The sequence below is a fragment of the Mirounga leonina genome, unplaced genomic scaffold (assembly GCF_011800145.1).
Source record: "Mirounga leonina isolate KUSES-001 unplaced genomic scaffold, KU_Mleo_1.0 Mir_129, whole genome shotgun sequence".
Classification (NCBI taxonomy): domain Eukaryota; kingdom Metazoa; phylum Chordata; class Mammalia; order Carnivora; family Phocidae; genus Mirounga; species Mirounga leonina.
Genome location: NW_023270323.1, coordinates 81,474,234 through 81,488,956, shown reverse-complemented (window position 1 = coordinate 81,488,956; position 14,723 = coordinate 81,474,234). Strand labels below are relative to the sequence as shown.

General features: G+C 57.5%; 2 protein-coding genes across 4 annotated transcripts in view; one reads left to right on the top strand and one right to left on the bottom strand.

The window, feature by feature from the left end:
- The window catches only part of PDE6B (phosphodiesterase 6B), a 34,011-nt gene extending 22,377 nt beyond the window's left edge, over nucleotides 1-11,634 (top strand). Inside the window, exons 6-22 of one of the 2 annotated variants that reach the window (XM_035005536.1) lie at nucleotides 189-253; nucleotides 1,131-1,197; nucleotides 1,380-1,427; nucleotides 2,170-2,319; nucleotides 2,576-2,719; nucleotides 3,199-3,264; nucleotides 3,654-3,800; nucleotides 5,091-5,198; nucleotides 5,514-5,623; nucleotides 5,819-5,906; nucleotides 6,272-6,372; nucleotides 6,602-6,709; nucleotides 7,265-7,328; nucleotides 7,655-7,729; nucleotides 8,894-8,977; nucleotides 10,221-10,374; nucleotides 11,388-11,634. In XM_035005536.1, coding sequence (XP_034861427.1) covers nucleotides 189-253; nucleotides 1,131-1,197; nucleotides 1,380-1,427; nucleotides 2,170-2,319; nucleotides 2,576-2,719; nucleotides 3,199-3,264; nucleotides 3,654-3,800; nucleotides 5,091-5,198; nucleotides 5,514-5,623; nucleotides 5,819-5,906; nucleotides 6,272-6,372; nucleotides 6,602-6,709; nucleotides 7,265-7,328; nucleotides 7,655-7,729; nucleotides 8,894-8,977; nucleotides 10,221-10,374; nucleotides 11,388-11,449 — 1,641 coding nt within the window. In that variant the 3' untranslated portion in view covers nucleotides 11,450-11,634. Of the gene's footprint in view, nucleotides 1-188; nucleotides 254-1,130; nucleotides 1,198-1,379; nucleotides 1,428-2,169; nucleotides 2,320-2,575; nucleotides 2,720-3,198; nucleotides 3,265-3,653; nucleotides 3,801-5,090; nucleotides 5,199-5,513; nucleotides 5,624-5,818; nucleotides 5,907-6,271; nucleotides 6,373-6,601; nucleotides 6,710-7,264; nucleotides 7,329-7,654; nucleotides 7,730-8,893; nucleotides 8,978-10,220; nucleotides 10,381-11,387 lie in introns of both variants that reach the window. The other variant, XM_035005537.1, reaches the window with a different exon arrangement.
- A 1,445-nt stretch (nucleotides 11,635-13,079) lies between these two features.
- ATP5ME (ATP synthase membrane subunit e) overlaps nucleotides 13,080-14,723 on the bottom strand; it is a 2,029-nt gene continuing 385 nt past the window's right edge. Inside the window, exons 2-4 of one of the 2 annotated variants that reach the window (XM_035005535.1) lie at nucleotides 14,311-14,365; nucleotides 13,632-13,730; nucleotides 13,080-13,162 (exon numbers count right to left, since the gene is read on the bottom strand). In XM_035005535.1, the coding sequence (XP_034861426.1) occupies nucleotides 13,137-13,162; nucleotides 13,632-13,730; nucleotides 14,311-14,365 (180 nt within the window). In that variant the 3' untranslated portion in view covers nucleotides 13,080-13,136. The remainder of the gene's footprint in view (nucleotides 13,163-13,631; nucleotides 13,731-14,310; nucleotides 14,366-14,723) is intronic. The other variant, XM_035005534.1, reaches the window with a different exon arrangement.

Sequence of the window (14,723 nt, the reverse complement as noted above, 5' to 3'; positions counted from 1 at the left end):
GTGTATGCTCTGTGTGCACGTCCATGTGTGCATGTGAGGTTGTGTGTGACTACGGGGGTGTGGTGTATGCTCTGTGTGCACATGCATGTCTGGGTGGGACACCTGGGAACTCCTCTCACCCTCAGGGGGGTTCCCACTGGGGAGCTGGCCCAGGGAGCCCCTCACGACTGCTATGGTCCTTTTCGCAGGAAATCGTCTTCTACAAAGTCATCGACTATATCCTCCATGGCAAGGAAGACATCAAGGTCATCCCGTAAGTGCCAGGGTTTTAGGACAAGCATCACCTGAGGGCAGAGCGCCCTTGGACCCATGCTGGGCTGGCACTGGGGATTTATCACAATGGATCAGCAGCCTCCGGCATGGCCCCTCACACGGTGGTGCTCCCTATGCTGTAGGACAAGGCAGAATGGGATGGGGAGGGAGGCACCATGGATGTCCAGAGTGGACTTCCAGAGGCCCAGGTGAGCTATCCAGGTAGCCCTGTCAACAGTAACTGACCTTTGAGTCCCTCAGGGTCTCATCTTAGCTCACCCAGCCACCCAGGCAGGTGGAGCTCCCAGAAGGCACACCCCATAGGGCAGGTAGGAGGGGATGTCCTCCCCAGTGGAAGCACAGCTGGGCTAAGGGAAGGGCAGGGCTCCCAACTAGAGAAACTGGGGACAGGTGTTGGCCATTCCTCACCCTATAGCTGAATGGCCATGTGTCCCCAGACCCTATAAGCCTGTCAGGACCCCACCCTGCAGGTTCCACCAAGGACTAGGATCCAGGTGCTAGGCCTGCAGGACAGGTGACTGACACTGAGCTCCAGGGGCTGGATTGAAGAGTGGGGGCTCCTACAGGGTGAGGGACCTCCTCAGCATTGGCAGAGGAAGGATCAGACACACCCAAACCTCACCCCTGGCCTCCTCCTACTCTCCCTGAGTCCACTACCTGCTAGCTTTCCGGATCAGACACACCCAAACCTCACCCCTGGCCTCCTCCTACTCTCCCTGAGTCCACTACCTGCTAGCTTTCCCGCCCCACCCAGAGCTCAGAAAAGGGAATAAACATTAACACACACACTGAGCCAAAATCTACACACGTACATCGAATAACCCATCCACCATCTGACTCTGTGTTCCTTCCCCCAGCACACCCCCAGCGGATCACTGGGCCCTGGCCAGTGGCCTTCCAACCTACGTGGCAGAAAGTGGCTTTGTGAGTCTGCTGAGGCCCTGCCCTCGCCTGGCGCCCCGGCCCTTCCTGCCGGTCTGTGCACCTCTGCCAGCTCCCCGCTGCCCTGCTTCACCTACTTAGAGCTCGTCGGGCTGGGTGGTCTTTTTTAGAACCATATCGTACATTGGGCTGCTTCAGGTGAATTTTTCCTGATCCTCTTTCAGATCTGTAACATTATGAATGCCCCCGCCGACGAAATGTTCAAATTTCAGGTATCTATCCATTCATTAACAGAAAGTGTGTTGTACTTAGGGAAGAAGATGTTCTGGTTCAGAAATGATGGACTGAATTCGTTTTCGCTCCTTGAGAAACAACCTCAAAATCTCAGGGGCTAACAGCAGCAAACACGCACTTCCCGGGCACAGGTCTGTGGCTGGTGGGGCGGGGCCAGGCCACAATGAGCTTTCAGGTCTGCTCCTTGCTCCTCCTCTGGGGACGTGTGACCAAAGCAGGCTCTTTTCTGGAGGAGGCTGAGAGTCCAGTGGGCCAATGGAACTGCCCCGGTCTCTACAGCTCTTCCAGGAACTGGCCACTGTCCACATTTTACTGGCCAGGTGTCAGTGGAATGTGAAACGGGAACAGCTGCATAATCTGTGGGGCCCAGCAGAATGGAATACAATAATTCAACAATTATTAAGAACATTAAGAGCATGGAGGCAAAGATTCAATCGAGTGTGGGAGCCTTCTAAGACAGGAATCCTGTGTGACTGCAGAACTCACACCATAAAGCCACCCTGGTGGGCATATAGGCTCAGCTTCGGCTAGCGGGAGAAGTCACAACACAAACCCATGGACAGAGAGCTCCCACGCATGCGGGGAGTGAGCAGACAGGAAGAGTGACCCAGTCACCACAGTTGGAGGGCGGGAGAAATGAGATTGGTGCTTGCTGGGTGACAAGCCTGGGCCAGGGCCAGACCCAGAGTAGTGGGCATCTCTGGACGCCTCTCCCTGCAGGAAGGGCCTCTGGACGACTCGGGGTGGATCATCAAGAATGTCCTCTCCATGCCCATTGTCAACAAAAAGGAAGAGATTGTGGGGGTTGCAACATTCTACAACAGGAAAGACGGGAAGCCTTTTGATGAGCAGGATGAAGTCCTCATGGAGGTAAACACCTGCCGTAGGTGCGGCCCTTAGAGGAGACACCTGTGTGATGGCATGGGACACAGCTATGTGGAGTCTCTTCCTACCATCTGCTTTAGCACTCGACCCAGCATAGGGGCAAGGGGGAGCTGTGAGGGGCCAGTCCTGGAGACCCCTTAAAAGCACTCAGTGCCCTGGAGCGGCCCTCCACGTGCCAGGACACAGGGCCTGGTGCGCGGCAGGTCCTGTCGGGATGGTGACGCTACTGGTCTGTCTGCAGTCCCTCACTCAGTTCCTGGGCTGGTCGGTGCTGAACACGGACACCTACGACAAGATGAACAAGCTGGAGAACCGCAAGGACATCGCCCAGGACATGGTTCTGTACCACGTGAGATGTGACAAGGACGAAATCCAGCAGATCCTGGTACCACTCCTGTCATGCCCTGGTCCCCTTCCTGCCCAGTGGGGAGGCAGGGTGACCCCGCAGTCAGGGCATATCCTGTGGTCGGAGAGCCGAGCCAATCCTGGAGTTCCACATGCTCTGCACGGCCAGGGGCAGTCCCTCCCCTGTGTCCTTAGCCTCAAGCAGGGTCAGCTGTGAGCAGGGAGTGATCAGAGCCCTCCGGGTCAGGCCCTGCGGGGACGCCACCAGTTGTCCCTGTGGACAGCTTAGAACAGTGTCAGAGAGGCAGGAAGGGACACACAGGAAATGGTAGCCACTATCACTTCTCTCTGAAGCAAGAAGTTCCAGCTGGGGCTTCCAGAGGCAACTGCCGTCTTGTGCTAGATGTCACCCTGTCCCGCACTCACGAGGGCTGTGGGTAACGCCATCACCCTGTCCTGCACTCACGAGGGCTGTAGCTAACATTCACTCTGTCTCAACACATCTGTTTTCTCTCGTAGCCGACAAGGGAACGCCTGGGGAAGGAGCCTGCTGACTGTGAGGAGGATGAGCTGAGGACAATCTTGGTCAGAATCTGACTCCCACCCCTCAGGTGGAGACTGGAGGGGCCTGAGGGTCGGGGGAGACTTCCTCATTCCTAGGAGACCTGAGCATGTCATCCCCTGATGTTTGCTGCTGTCTGCGTATCCCTATGCCTGGGTCCGTGTGTGTGTGTGTGTGTGTGTGATCTCTTTATGTGCATGTCTTTGCACCTGTCTCCCTGATAATACCTCTGTTCTCGAGGTGGGGCCATGGGTGGGGGCTGAGCCGCAGGGCATGTGAGTGGCCAGCCGCAGTCCAGAGCCACTGGAAGGGCTGATGTCAACACACTCCTGGGACATCTGAGGCTGGACAAAGGATCCTGGGAAGGGAAGAGAAAAGCCTGCCTCCCTCAGCCTCACAATCCCTCCCACAGAAGGAAGTGTTGCCGGGGCCCAACAAGTTCGACATTTATGAGTTCCACTTCTCCGATCTGGAGTGCACAGAGCTGGAGCTGGTCAAATGCGGCATCCAGATGTACTACGAGCTGGGCGTGGTCCGAAAGTTCCAGATCCCTCAGGAGGTGGGGGTGGGGGGCTGTGGTGAAGGGTCCCAGATCCACTAGGGGGGGGGGGGCTGTGGTGAAGGGTCCCAGATCCACGGGGGGGGGGGGGGCTGTGGTGAAGGGTCCCAGATCCACCAGCGGGGGAGGAACCATGGTGAAGGATCCCAGATCCACTGGGAGGTAGAATTCGGACATGGTTGGGGGGATCCCAAATCCCCCAAGAGGTGGGAGAGATGTGGTCCGAGGTCCTAGGTCCTACAGAAAGTTTGGGGACAGCCATGTTCATTACAGAATACACACAGCAACTGTGCTTAGAATAAATGACTAAATGAATGTATCGATGGGTAGAATGATGGATAGAACGTTTGGTAAATGGTTGCTCCAGACAAGTTGATCAAGTGCATCATTGGGCCCTAGTGGGGTTTTGGCGTGGGGTGGAGAGGATATAGGAGCCCATAAGCTGTGCAGAAAGCAAAGGGCATCCTCTTGGTTTGAATGCAGAGAGCCCCGCAGAGGTCGTCCCAGGGAGGAGGGTGGTCCTTCCAGCGCTGCCCTGAGCCCTGCTGCTTTCCCATAGTTCCCTGGCTGTTGTGCGGTCTTCACCCTCACCCCTCAGGGAGCGTCTGCTTCCCCACCATGCAAGGAGGAAACCATGCTTCCTCATGCCCCCCTGAGAACAGGCGCAGCACGCTGGCATTTTCAAAAGAAATTTTACTAAACACTAAAGGAAAACACAAAAGAAAAAAGTAGACGAATGATTAATAGCATTTTTTAAAATTTCAGAATCATTTTCTGACACTAAAAATCACAGTGGAAGCAGTAAGACACTCCTTTGGCCCACATCCTGTTGTCCAGAGAGACTGCCCTGCTGGAAAAGGCTCACATCCCTGGGCCTGCCCCTTGATCTCTGGACCCTTAGCCAACATTTTATTTCTCCATCGTCCATGCCAAGTGCCCACACATTGTGCCCCATTCAAACACCCTTGCCTAAAACAGACCTTTTCTTCTAAAACATCCCATACCCCTTGCCTGGGGTCCTCCCAATTCTGGGCTGGGCAATAGGTTGGAGGCCCCATGAATGCTGGAGTTGTTCTTAGCTTTGACCCTGGCCCCCTCAGGCCGCCCCTCGTCCACCCCGCAGGTGTCAAGCAAGGTACCTCCCACCCAGGAGGGTGGTCAGGGGCCAGCAGTGACTCGCCGGGACAGGAAGGGTCACGGGGGCCTCGCGTTCGGGAGCGAGCAGGCCTTCACACCAAGCTATTAGCATGTTTGGCGCTCAGAGCCCGTGTTTCTCCTGACTCCCCTCAGGTCCTGGTGCGGTTTCTGTTTTCCGTGAGCAAAGGGTACCGGAGAATCACCTACCACAACTGGCGTCATGGCTTCAATGTGGCCCAGACCATGTTCACGCTACTCATGGTGCGTGCCCCAGCAGGGGCGTGGCAGATGCTGCCCTAACCAGCCCCCCACCCGCCACCTGGTCAGGCTTGTGAAGACCCTCCTGGCCCTTGGGGGGGGGGGCCTCTGTGTGGGGGTGGGGGCCTTCAAGGGCAGAGGAGTAGAGGAGGTGCCTCCCCCGGGACCGGCACACCCCCAGCCCCGGGAGTAACGGAGGGCCCTGGGCGAGGCCCGGATCCCTCCCCCACCTGCTTGCCCGCACCCCGTGGAGCAGGGAAGGGAGGGAGGAGGAGGGTGTTGGCAGCACCGCACAGCTGTGGGTGCCCATGTCCTCAGACGGGCAAGCTGAAGAGCTATTACACGGACCTGGAGGCCTTCGCCATGGTGACCGCCGGCCTGTGCCACGACATCGACCACCGTGGCACCAACAATCTGTACCAGATGAAGTAGGCAGCAAGCTGGGTGCCCGGGTCGCTCTGAGGGAGCCTTTGTGACAGAGCCCAGGGAGGGGCCTGCGTAGAGCTCCCTGGGGGGGGGGGCCCCTTAGCTGGCGAGGGGGAAGTTCGGGGGCCCCGAAGCCACAGCCAGCCTCTCTGGGGGCTTCTGGCCAAACTGTGATTTTAATAAAACCCCCGTAACAGATCTCAGAATCCCTTAGCCAAGCTCCATGGTTCCTCGATTTTGGAACGGCACCACCTGGAGTTCGGGAAGTTCCTGCTCTCCGAGGAGGTTTGTGTCCCACTCCTCACTCCGGGTATTTCTCCGTATTTCTGACTGACCATCGCCTGCACCACTGGCCCTCCCCCGGCCAGGCGCCGAGGACGCCACAGGGCGTGGTGACCCGCGAGCCAGGCCCCGCGGGGGCTGGAGGAGGGTCAGCGGCGATGGGTTGGATTTGAACTTGGAAATGCACCCACCGCGGGGTGGGGTGGGCTCAGGGGTCAGGCAGTGGTGGGGAGGGCGTGCAAGGCCAGCTGGGTCCGGTACCCACGACCTGTCACCTGCCGGTAGGAGCAGGCCAGCGACATGCCGGGTCAGACAGACAGATCCTGGGAGGGGGCAGGGACAGACTGGGAACCTAACCCTTCCCCCAGTCCCTGAACATCTACCAGAACCTGAACCGGCGACAGCACGAGCATGTGATCCATCTCATGGACATAGCCATCATTGCCACGGACCTGGCGCTCTACTTCAAGTGGGTGGCCGCCCGGGGGGAGGCAGGACGGGAGCCTGGCTGGGGGGGTGGGGTAGGGACCTGGGGCTCCTAGAAGACCCTTGCCAGCCCAGCGGCCCCACAGGGCCTGAGCTCTTTGCCTCGGTTTCTTCCTAGAAGGGTGGGTGGGGTTAGGATCAAGGAGGAGGGGGTGTCCTGCATGGGGTTAGAGGGTGGGGGTCGACTCTCTCTCTTTGTTCTTGGGGTTCAGGAAGAGGACAATGTTCCAGAAGATTGTGGATGAGTCTAAGAACTATGAGGACAAGAAGAGCTGGGTGGAGTACCTGTCCCTGGAGACAACGCGGAAGGAGATAGTCATGTGAGCTATGATGGGGGTGGGGGCGGCAGGAACCATCTCCGTGCTGGTTAATCCTCAAACCCCCCACCACCACCAAACGAGGAGACCCCAGGCCCCCGAATGAGCCACAACAAGAGCAGCTCATCTCTAAACGGCTTTGATAAATCGTCAAAATAAATGCTCCATCTTACTTGCTCCTCATTTTCAGGGGAGGCAGTACAGGATTTGGGGTCAGAGTCCATTTCCTTAGTTTGTGGATTTGGCAATAATTTACTTATTCGTGAACCTTCACTGATACATCTCCAAAATGGAGATTCAGAACGACGGTCCTCCTCCAGGCCTGTCCCAGAGGTCCGACAAGGAAAAATGTGTAAATCACGGGCACTGGGAGCTGCCCAGTGAAGACCTGGTTTTAGTTTGTGGCGGCAAGGGGGAGAGGGAGGTCACGCATGAGGGCTGGGGTGGAGCGGGTGTGTAAAGTGAGAGGTCTACTACTGGAAGAGGTGCCCAGAGGTGGAGGTGGCGGGGAGGGAGGGAGGCCAGCCTGGGCACACCTGGAGCTCCGTCTGCCTGCAGGGCCATGATGATGACTGCGTGTGACCTGTCCGCCATCACCAAGCCCTGGGAAGTCCAGAGCAAGGTCAGAAGTCATGCAGAGCCCCCACCTCTTGTCATTGCCTCTTGAGATTGCATCTAGGGGAAGCCTGAGAAGGGGGGACAGAGCCTTCATTTGCAAGTAGTACTGAGAGCTGCCCCCCTGCTCCGGGGCTGGGCTCGCGGCCGCCACATTGGAAAGCGCCAATGTGCTCACTGTGCATCAGGCCCAGCCTGAGGAGTAGGGGTCCCAGAGGGTCTGGGGCAGAGACTGAGGCCACAGAGGCTCCTGGCAGGAGCCTCCTTTGTCAACTTCTGACCAAGTGCTGAACTCCACAGGATGACTGCCTTTTATGTCCACCCCCCACCCAGGTTGCTTTGCTGGTGGCAGCTGAGTTCTGGGAACAAGGTGACTTGGAAAGGACAGTTCTGGATCAGCAGCCCATTGTGAGTGTTACTTCCAGAATCTTCTACCCCTACTGTGGTCCTTGGGAACCTCGGGCTTCGCTTGGTACAAACAGAGGACCCCTGGGGATTTGGGGGTCCCAGGACCTCAGTCTCACTTTGTGGGATCGGTCATGTGACATGAGCTGAGCGTAAATTTAGGTAGCTTGGGATCTGGGTAAAGTTGTAGAAAAAAACAGGGTTTGGATAAAGCTGTGAGGCTCATACAGAAATGGAAAGTCATTGTCAAAAGTGGCCGAGGCAGGCTGGGGCCCATCATCTGGGGCCTCCATGGCCCAGGCAGCTCCACAGTGAACCTCAGCCAGGCTGCAAGCTGCTCCAGGAAGGCCCTCAAGTGGGGAGAGTACGGTGCCAGAGAAGGCCAGCTGCTGGAGTCCAGGGCCCACACCGTGATAGATGGAAGATGCTGAGATCTTCAGGCCAGCAATGTGGGGCCAGGAACATGCTGCTAGACCACAATGGCACTTGCATAGGATCCAAGGGGACGAGGACAGCATAGCATTGTCCATCAGCAGGTGGAAGAGATGGAAAGAGGGCTTGTTTTACAAGTCAACTCCAGTCAGTGGATAGCTGCCTGATCACAGGGTGGAGAAGGCTTTGGGGCCAGGGACAGCCTGCAGGAAAGGGTGTCCTGACCAACCAGCCAAGTCCCTTGGGGACAGGGCAGGCCTCTAGTTCCTGCATGGCTCACCGTTGCTACATGGAGCTCCGGACAGTGGGTAGCTATGAAGGATAAACCTGCAAGGAACAGCTCAGGGGGTCTGGAGTATGTGGACACCAAGGATAGTCCCTCCAAGGGCATCTGGAGTTTGCCCCCACAGGGCTCTCAAGCCAGGTCTTGAGTTAGCACCATGGATAGTTCCCAAGGAAGCGGGAGGAAGGCGCTCAGGGGACCTGCAACTGGGGAGCATCATGGTGGACTCAGCCCTGGAACTACCAGATGGCTCAGAGCGGGGAGGGGCATCCTGGCTGTCCCCTTTCAAGGGCCAGCATCTATCAAGGCAGGCTAAGCCCCAAGACCAGAGGCTCCACCTTCATCCCATGGACACTGCTTCATCTGTGTCTCTGTGGACAAGTTCATCTGAGCTGGGTGGGGCTGAGTGAATCCTGCGGGCTCAGAGGAGGTATCTCTGCTCCCCCCACAAGCCAATGATGGACCGGAACAAGGCAGCTGAGCTCCCCAAACTACAGGTTGGCTTCATCGACTTCGTGTGCACATTCGTGTACAAGGTGAGCAGGGTGGTGCGGGGCCTGGCTAGGCTCGCAGGAGGAAGGGGGTTGCTGGTGTGGGTTCACCCAATGGCCTGGCCTGCCACAGCCCCCATCTCCTCATCCTTGCACTTAAAATCTGAAATCCTCAGTGTCACCCCAAGGAGTCCCTTCCCACTTTCCCCTAACCAGTTCCTCAGAAGCTCTTCATGCTTTCCCACAGGTCTCCACCCTCTGGGAGGTCCTCCCACTCACCATGAGGTCTCACCTCACATGTCCCTTCCCCAAACCCCATCTAGGGCACCCCCACTCATGGCCTGCAGCTTATCTGCAGGTGCTTTTGTTCAGTGCCTGTGAACCCAGGAGGACAGGGATGGGTCCACCTGTCACAGCTGGGAATGCCTCACCCAGCAAACACATGTTGCACATGAGTGACCAGGGAACATTGTGCCGAGGACACACGCACTGTGACTTCACAGCCCAGAGGACTGTTCAGGGAGTGTGTCGGGGGGTCTGACTGCAGAGCCCCTCCCAAGTGATGCCCAACATGCCCATGGGCTCCACTCCATCTGGTCCTGGGGGCTGTGATGAGGAGGTTGTCTGCTTCTGAGTAAAGTTACCCCTGACTGGACCAGGCCCACTCCCCACCTTGACCACCACAGCACCTGGGCTTCCCCTTACTGAAATCCCAGCTCCCTTTGCTGCCCCCTCAGTGGGGCTGTAAATGCTGAGAAGGAAGGCGGGACCAGGATGGACATCCCAGTCCTGAAGCTCACAGGTCACAGCCCCACCACATCGCTCCCCTCTCACTGCCTTCCCCAAGTCCACCCACACACTCCATGGCTCATGTGTGTGTTTGCGTGTGCATGTATGTGTGATGTACGTAGAAGAGACCAGAGAAGGGGCTGCAAGACCGGCATGTCTGCCCGAGACTTCCCACCCCTTCTGCCGAGGGACTCCCCTTCTGCCATTGATATTTTCTACTCCATTCTTGGGGTCCTTACCCCACTAAGACCGTCTGTGCCCTCCCCATCCTCTCTGCTCTGTCTCCTGGGCTTTGCTGGGAAAGTAACATCTCAGTGGCCTTCCCTTCTCCCTCAGACAGGCCCCCTCCCAGGTTCTCCTCTTGGGTGAGCGGGGCAGGGTGTGGGGGGACAGGCTGGTGCCGGCAAGGGCCAAGATGTGGGGAGGCCACCTGCCCCAGCTGCCTAGGAACAGTCAGGAGTGGGGCCCGACTTCTTGATTCCCTGTCTTCCCGGTCCAGGAGTTTTCCCGTTTCCATGAAGAGATCCTGCCCATGTTCGACCGACTGCAGAACAACAGAAAGGAGTGGAAGGCCCTGGCTGACGAGTATGAGGCCAAAGTCAAGGCCCTGGAGGAGCAGAAGCAGCAACAGGACAAGACAACAGCCAAGAAAGGTGTGGGCAGCGGGGCGGGCACGTGGTTAGTCCCCACATGGACGTGTGCGAAGGGACGGAGGTTAAGCAAGAGCTGACTCTGGCGGACAGGCCGGTGGCCGAGGTGCTGGGGCTGGTGAGCTGGGTTCCTCCCTGCAGAGGCATCGGGCCTGTGGGCCCAGTGCAGTCAACAACCCGGACTGCGGCATCTCCTTGATCCTCGCCAGAGACTCTCATTTTCCCTAACCAAGTAGCTATTTGAATGTTACTTCCTTGATAAAGGGAGGAAACATCGGGAACTCTCAGCAGCTCTTTCTTCCACCACCAAGCAGCAGTTTTCTCCTAAATAACTTAGGAAAATCTCCACTTCCATCTACCCTCAGAAACCAAACAGAAGACCTAAGGGCACCCATCTGACTCCGGTTCAGGTCATGATCTCGGGGTCCTGGGTCGAGCCCCACGGTGGGCTCTGCGCTCAGCAGGGAGCCTGCTTCTCCCTCGGGCCCTCCCCCTTCTCGTGCACACGCGCACGCTCTCTCAAATAAATGAATAAAATCTTAACAAAAACAAAACAAAAACAGAAGACCCAAAAAAAGAAATTAAGTGAGCTGACCTCTTTCCCTCTACTGTGTCAGAGCCTTTGTTTACCTGCTCACCCCCCACCACTGCGTCCCCTTGTGGGAATGTGGCTCACGTGGCCTCATCGTGAGGGGCCGGCACACCCCCCAGATGGAATCCCTGATGTTGTTGCCATGGTATTTGCCTGTGCATGGCCACTTCAGCCCTGGGACTTTTGTTGCTATTTCCTGCTGTGGGGAGGAAACCGATGTCCGGACGGTTTTGGGCTTGCGGGGGCCAGAACTGAAAGTGTCACAAGAACAAGATAAGAAAGGCTGAGCCCTGGCTAGGCTAATCGGCTTAGGCTGACCACAGGTCCCACACTCTGCCCTTCCTCCCACGGGGCTGGCTGAGGACACCGGGCGGAAGGGGCGAGGCCAGTGCACAGTCCTCTCACCATCTTGTTTCTCTTGCAGCGGGCACAGAGATTTGCAACGGCGGCCCCGCACCCAAGTCTTCGACCTGCTGCATCCTGTGAGCCGCTCCGTGTGTTCTGATGGCGCCCCAGTCCATTCACCCGCTGGGACTCCACCTCTGCTTGCTACAGGAGGTTAAGAAGCCCAAGAAAATGACTGAAGACAATTTTGGGTATTTTGACATTTTTTTAAGACTTATGTTTTTATAAACTAAATCACCTATGAATAAACAGTTTACCGTACTTCACTCATCCATCTTTTGGGTGCACAGCAATACCACAGAGATGTTTGGAAAGGGTCTGCGAACTGCGAGTCGGAAAGCTCTGGGTGGGATCCACAACTGCACATGTATTTATGTGTCTACGGGTCGATGAGATACAAAGATGCTGTTGGCTGTCTGGTTGGGAGGAAATATGACCAGAAATTCAGAATAAAATAAAAAGAAAACAAGTTGCCCTTTTCTTTAATACAGCAGAAATTATGGTGGAGGGCACATCATGGAGGACCCATCCGAAAATTCTGCCAAAAGGTCAAGGCCAGGAGTGACCTGCGCAAAAACACGTGTAACAGCCCTCTGCATGGAGGTTGGGGGAGCACACTGCCGTGGCTGGGGTCTGCCCACGTCCCGTACAAGTGAGGGTGCCTTTGTGTTTGCACCAGCACAGTGAGACCCAAACGCACGACTCACGCGTGAAATGGGTGCTAAGTATCTGGTGGAGGTTAAGGACTTTTAAAGTCCTGATAACGTGAGCTCCACATCGTTTGTTCCCAACACTGCACACTTAACCCCACAGCAAACTCCTCAGCTGCCTCATTAGACTGGTTGCGGAAAGGCCAGCTCAGATGCCACTCAAGCCCGCCTCCAGAGCTCCTGAGCTCCTGGGCAGGTGGTGAGGGGAGAATGGGAAGGGGGGAGCCACCCCCCACAGCCGTCCAGTCACAGGAAAGAGGCAGTTCGCATCTCAGCGGGGACACCTGGTAACAGTCCATGATTAGGGCCAGGCCATCCTCCCAAGGGACTCCGCACCAGCCAACCGAAGGAACTGAGCTGGGCTCACTCAACCTTCACCAGAACTAAAACCAAGGGTTTAAAGTGCTTATCCACTGCTTCTCATCTTCCCCCTCACATTTGCAAATGAATTCACTTTATCAACAAAACTTGGGCTCAGGGAAATTTGCTCAAGGCCTGGGGCTGGGAAAGAGCACATGCCAACACCAGGCCTCAGAGGCTGGAAGAGCACAGCAAGGAGGGGCAGAACCTGGCTGTCAGCTCAGCAAGAGCCCAAGCCCACTACAGAGCTTTATGCAGCACCCCAGCCTGATGCCCAAAAGCCCACGGGCCTTCCTTAGAGTCGAGGGGAGGGCTCCTGACAGGGGGATGAAGATCCAGGTCCCCGGCATTTGCACGGCCCATCAAGGGTCTGGGCTCATTGAAGACCAAGCAGCAGCCGCAATACCCAAGCTGGCTGTGTGGGGTATAAACTGCTCCCTCTGGGCATCCCCATTCAGACACCCCAGAGAACAGGTGACAGAATTTCTGTGTTCCCGGCCCGTCTGTGCACTGCCCTCTGGGTCTGTGATAGGTGCCCAGTTCTTCTGAAACCCACTCCCCATCCCCACCCCACAGAAATGGAGGACAGAGCACAACTGCTGAGCTGGAGTCCGGAAATCAGACAACTGGCGACGAAAAAGGAGAGCATCAAACACAGAAAGCTTTATTCATCCACACCACTCCAGAGAAAGGCAGGCTCACTTTAGTATGCTGTCGTCTTGGGCTGAAAGGTTCAAAGGAAAACACTCGTGTTATTACACGCTCAGGCAACCCAAAAGGACTACTTCACATGTTCAGTGCTCAACAACCCAGGATCTAGCTACAGTGGAGAGCCCGACCATGCTCTGCCTCAACTCTTGTCCCTGCACACTGACTGCAGCCTGCCACAGCACTCAGTGGGGGATGCGTACCTGGTTCCAGTCCTGTGGGCCCCTCTGAGGGTGGCACATTCCCAGACAACTAACCTCCGAGGCCTAGGGACCTGGTGGGCCTTGCCCAAGGCAAGGTGTCACCGTGTCCCCCAACATCCACGGCCCTGCTACATCTCTCCCTCCCGCAGAGGACCCACTGGCCAGTGCTGGAAGAAAGGAGGCAGCTCCTAACCCCCACTGTGGGGTTCACCTGAAGCAGCACCTGTATGTTTCTCAAGTCTGGGCAGAGGACAAGGCCGTAAGATGCAGTAACTCCAGTACCTTCTGCCAGTTCTCTCTCAATCCGTTTCCGTTCATCCTGCTTCTTTTTCTCCTCAGCGGCTATCCTCCTCTCCTCTTCCGCCCGAGGTTTCAGGTAACCTGTGTAAGGAAAGCATGAAGATGGGAAGGTACTTTCAGCTTCTTCACCAAAACGCTGCCTAAAAGGAGTTTAGTGCACGTGAATGCCTGATGCATGTGCTCTCCATTCTTTTCCTTCCACGTGGATTAAGGCCTGACTTTCCCTGCTCAGCAAAGAGCCCAACCCAGAGGGCAGCTGCAGGGGCCCCGCCTGCCAGATGCCCCTCCACCTCACCGCCCTTCTCTGCCCGGCAATCGAGGCCACCAGAGGCTGCTCGCGTCTGACCGCAGCACTCCTCCAACACCCACTTGGCACCCCGATTTTCAACAAGAACTAGCCGTTCTCCAGCTCCCGGGGGGTGCCCAGCATCAGAATGCGCTTTGGCTCCTGACCATCTGCGCCAATCCCAAAGCAACCTACACACCTGCCGCGCCGCTCAGGGGTCAAACTCACTCGGGTTTCTGGGGCTGGGGCCTCCCAACCCTGCCCCCTTTCTTGCCCTTCGCCGGGGCTTAGTAGATGGCTCTGGGGAGCCCCCCTGGCTCTGAGAAGACCCAGTGCTACCCTGCCTTGGGCCAAGACAGCGGCGCGGTCACTCACTGTAGCGCTTGGCTCCATAGGCCACGCCGAGGAACAGGGCGGAGTAGCGGCCAAGCTGCGGGCAAAAGACGGTCAGAGGCGGGGCAGGAGGGTGCGGGGGGGGGGGGGGGGGCCCGGGGGGGGGGGGGCGGGGGGGGATCCCCAGCCCGCGAGGTGGGAGAGGGCAGGGAGTCCCGGCAATGCGGGGACTGGGGAGGGAGTTCCCAACCGGCGGGGTCGGGCGGACAGGCGGTCCCCAGAGCGCGGGGTCGGTGGGCGCAGGGGGGTCCTGGGAGCGCGGGGACTGGGGAGAGAGTTCCCAGCCCGCGGGGTCGGGGGGCGCAGGGGGGTCCCGGGAGCGCGGGGACTGGGGGGCGTTCCCAGCCCGCCAGATCGGCGGAGCAGGGCGGGGGTCCTGGGAGCGCGGGGAGCGC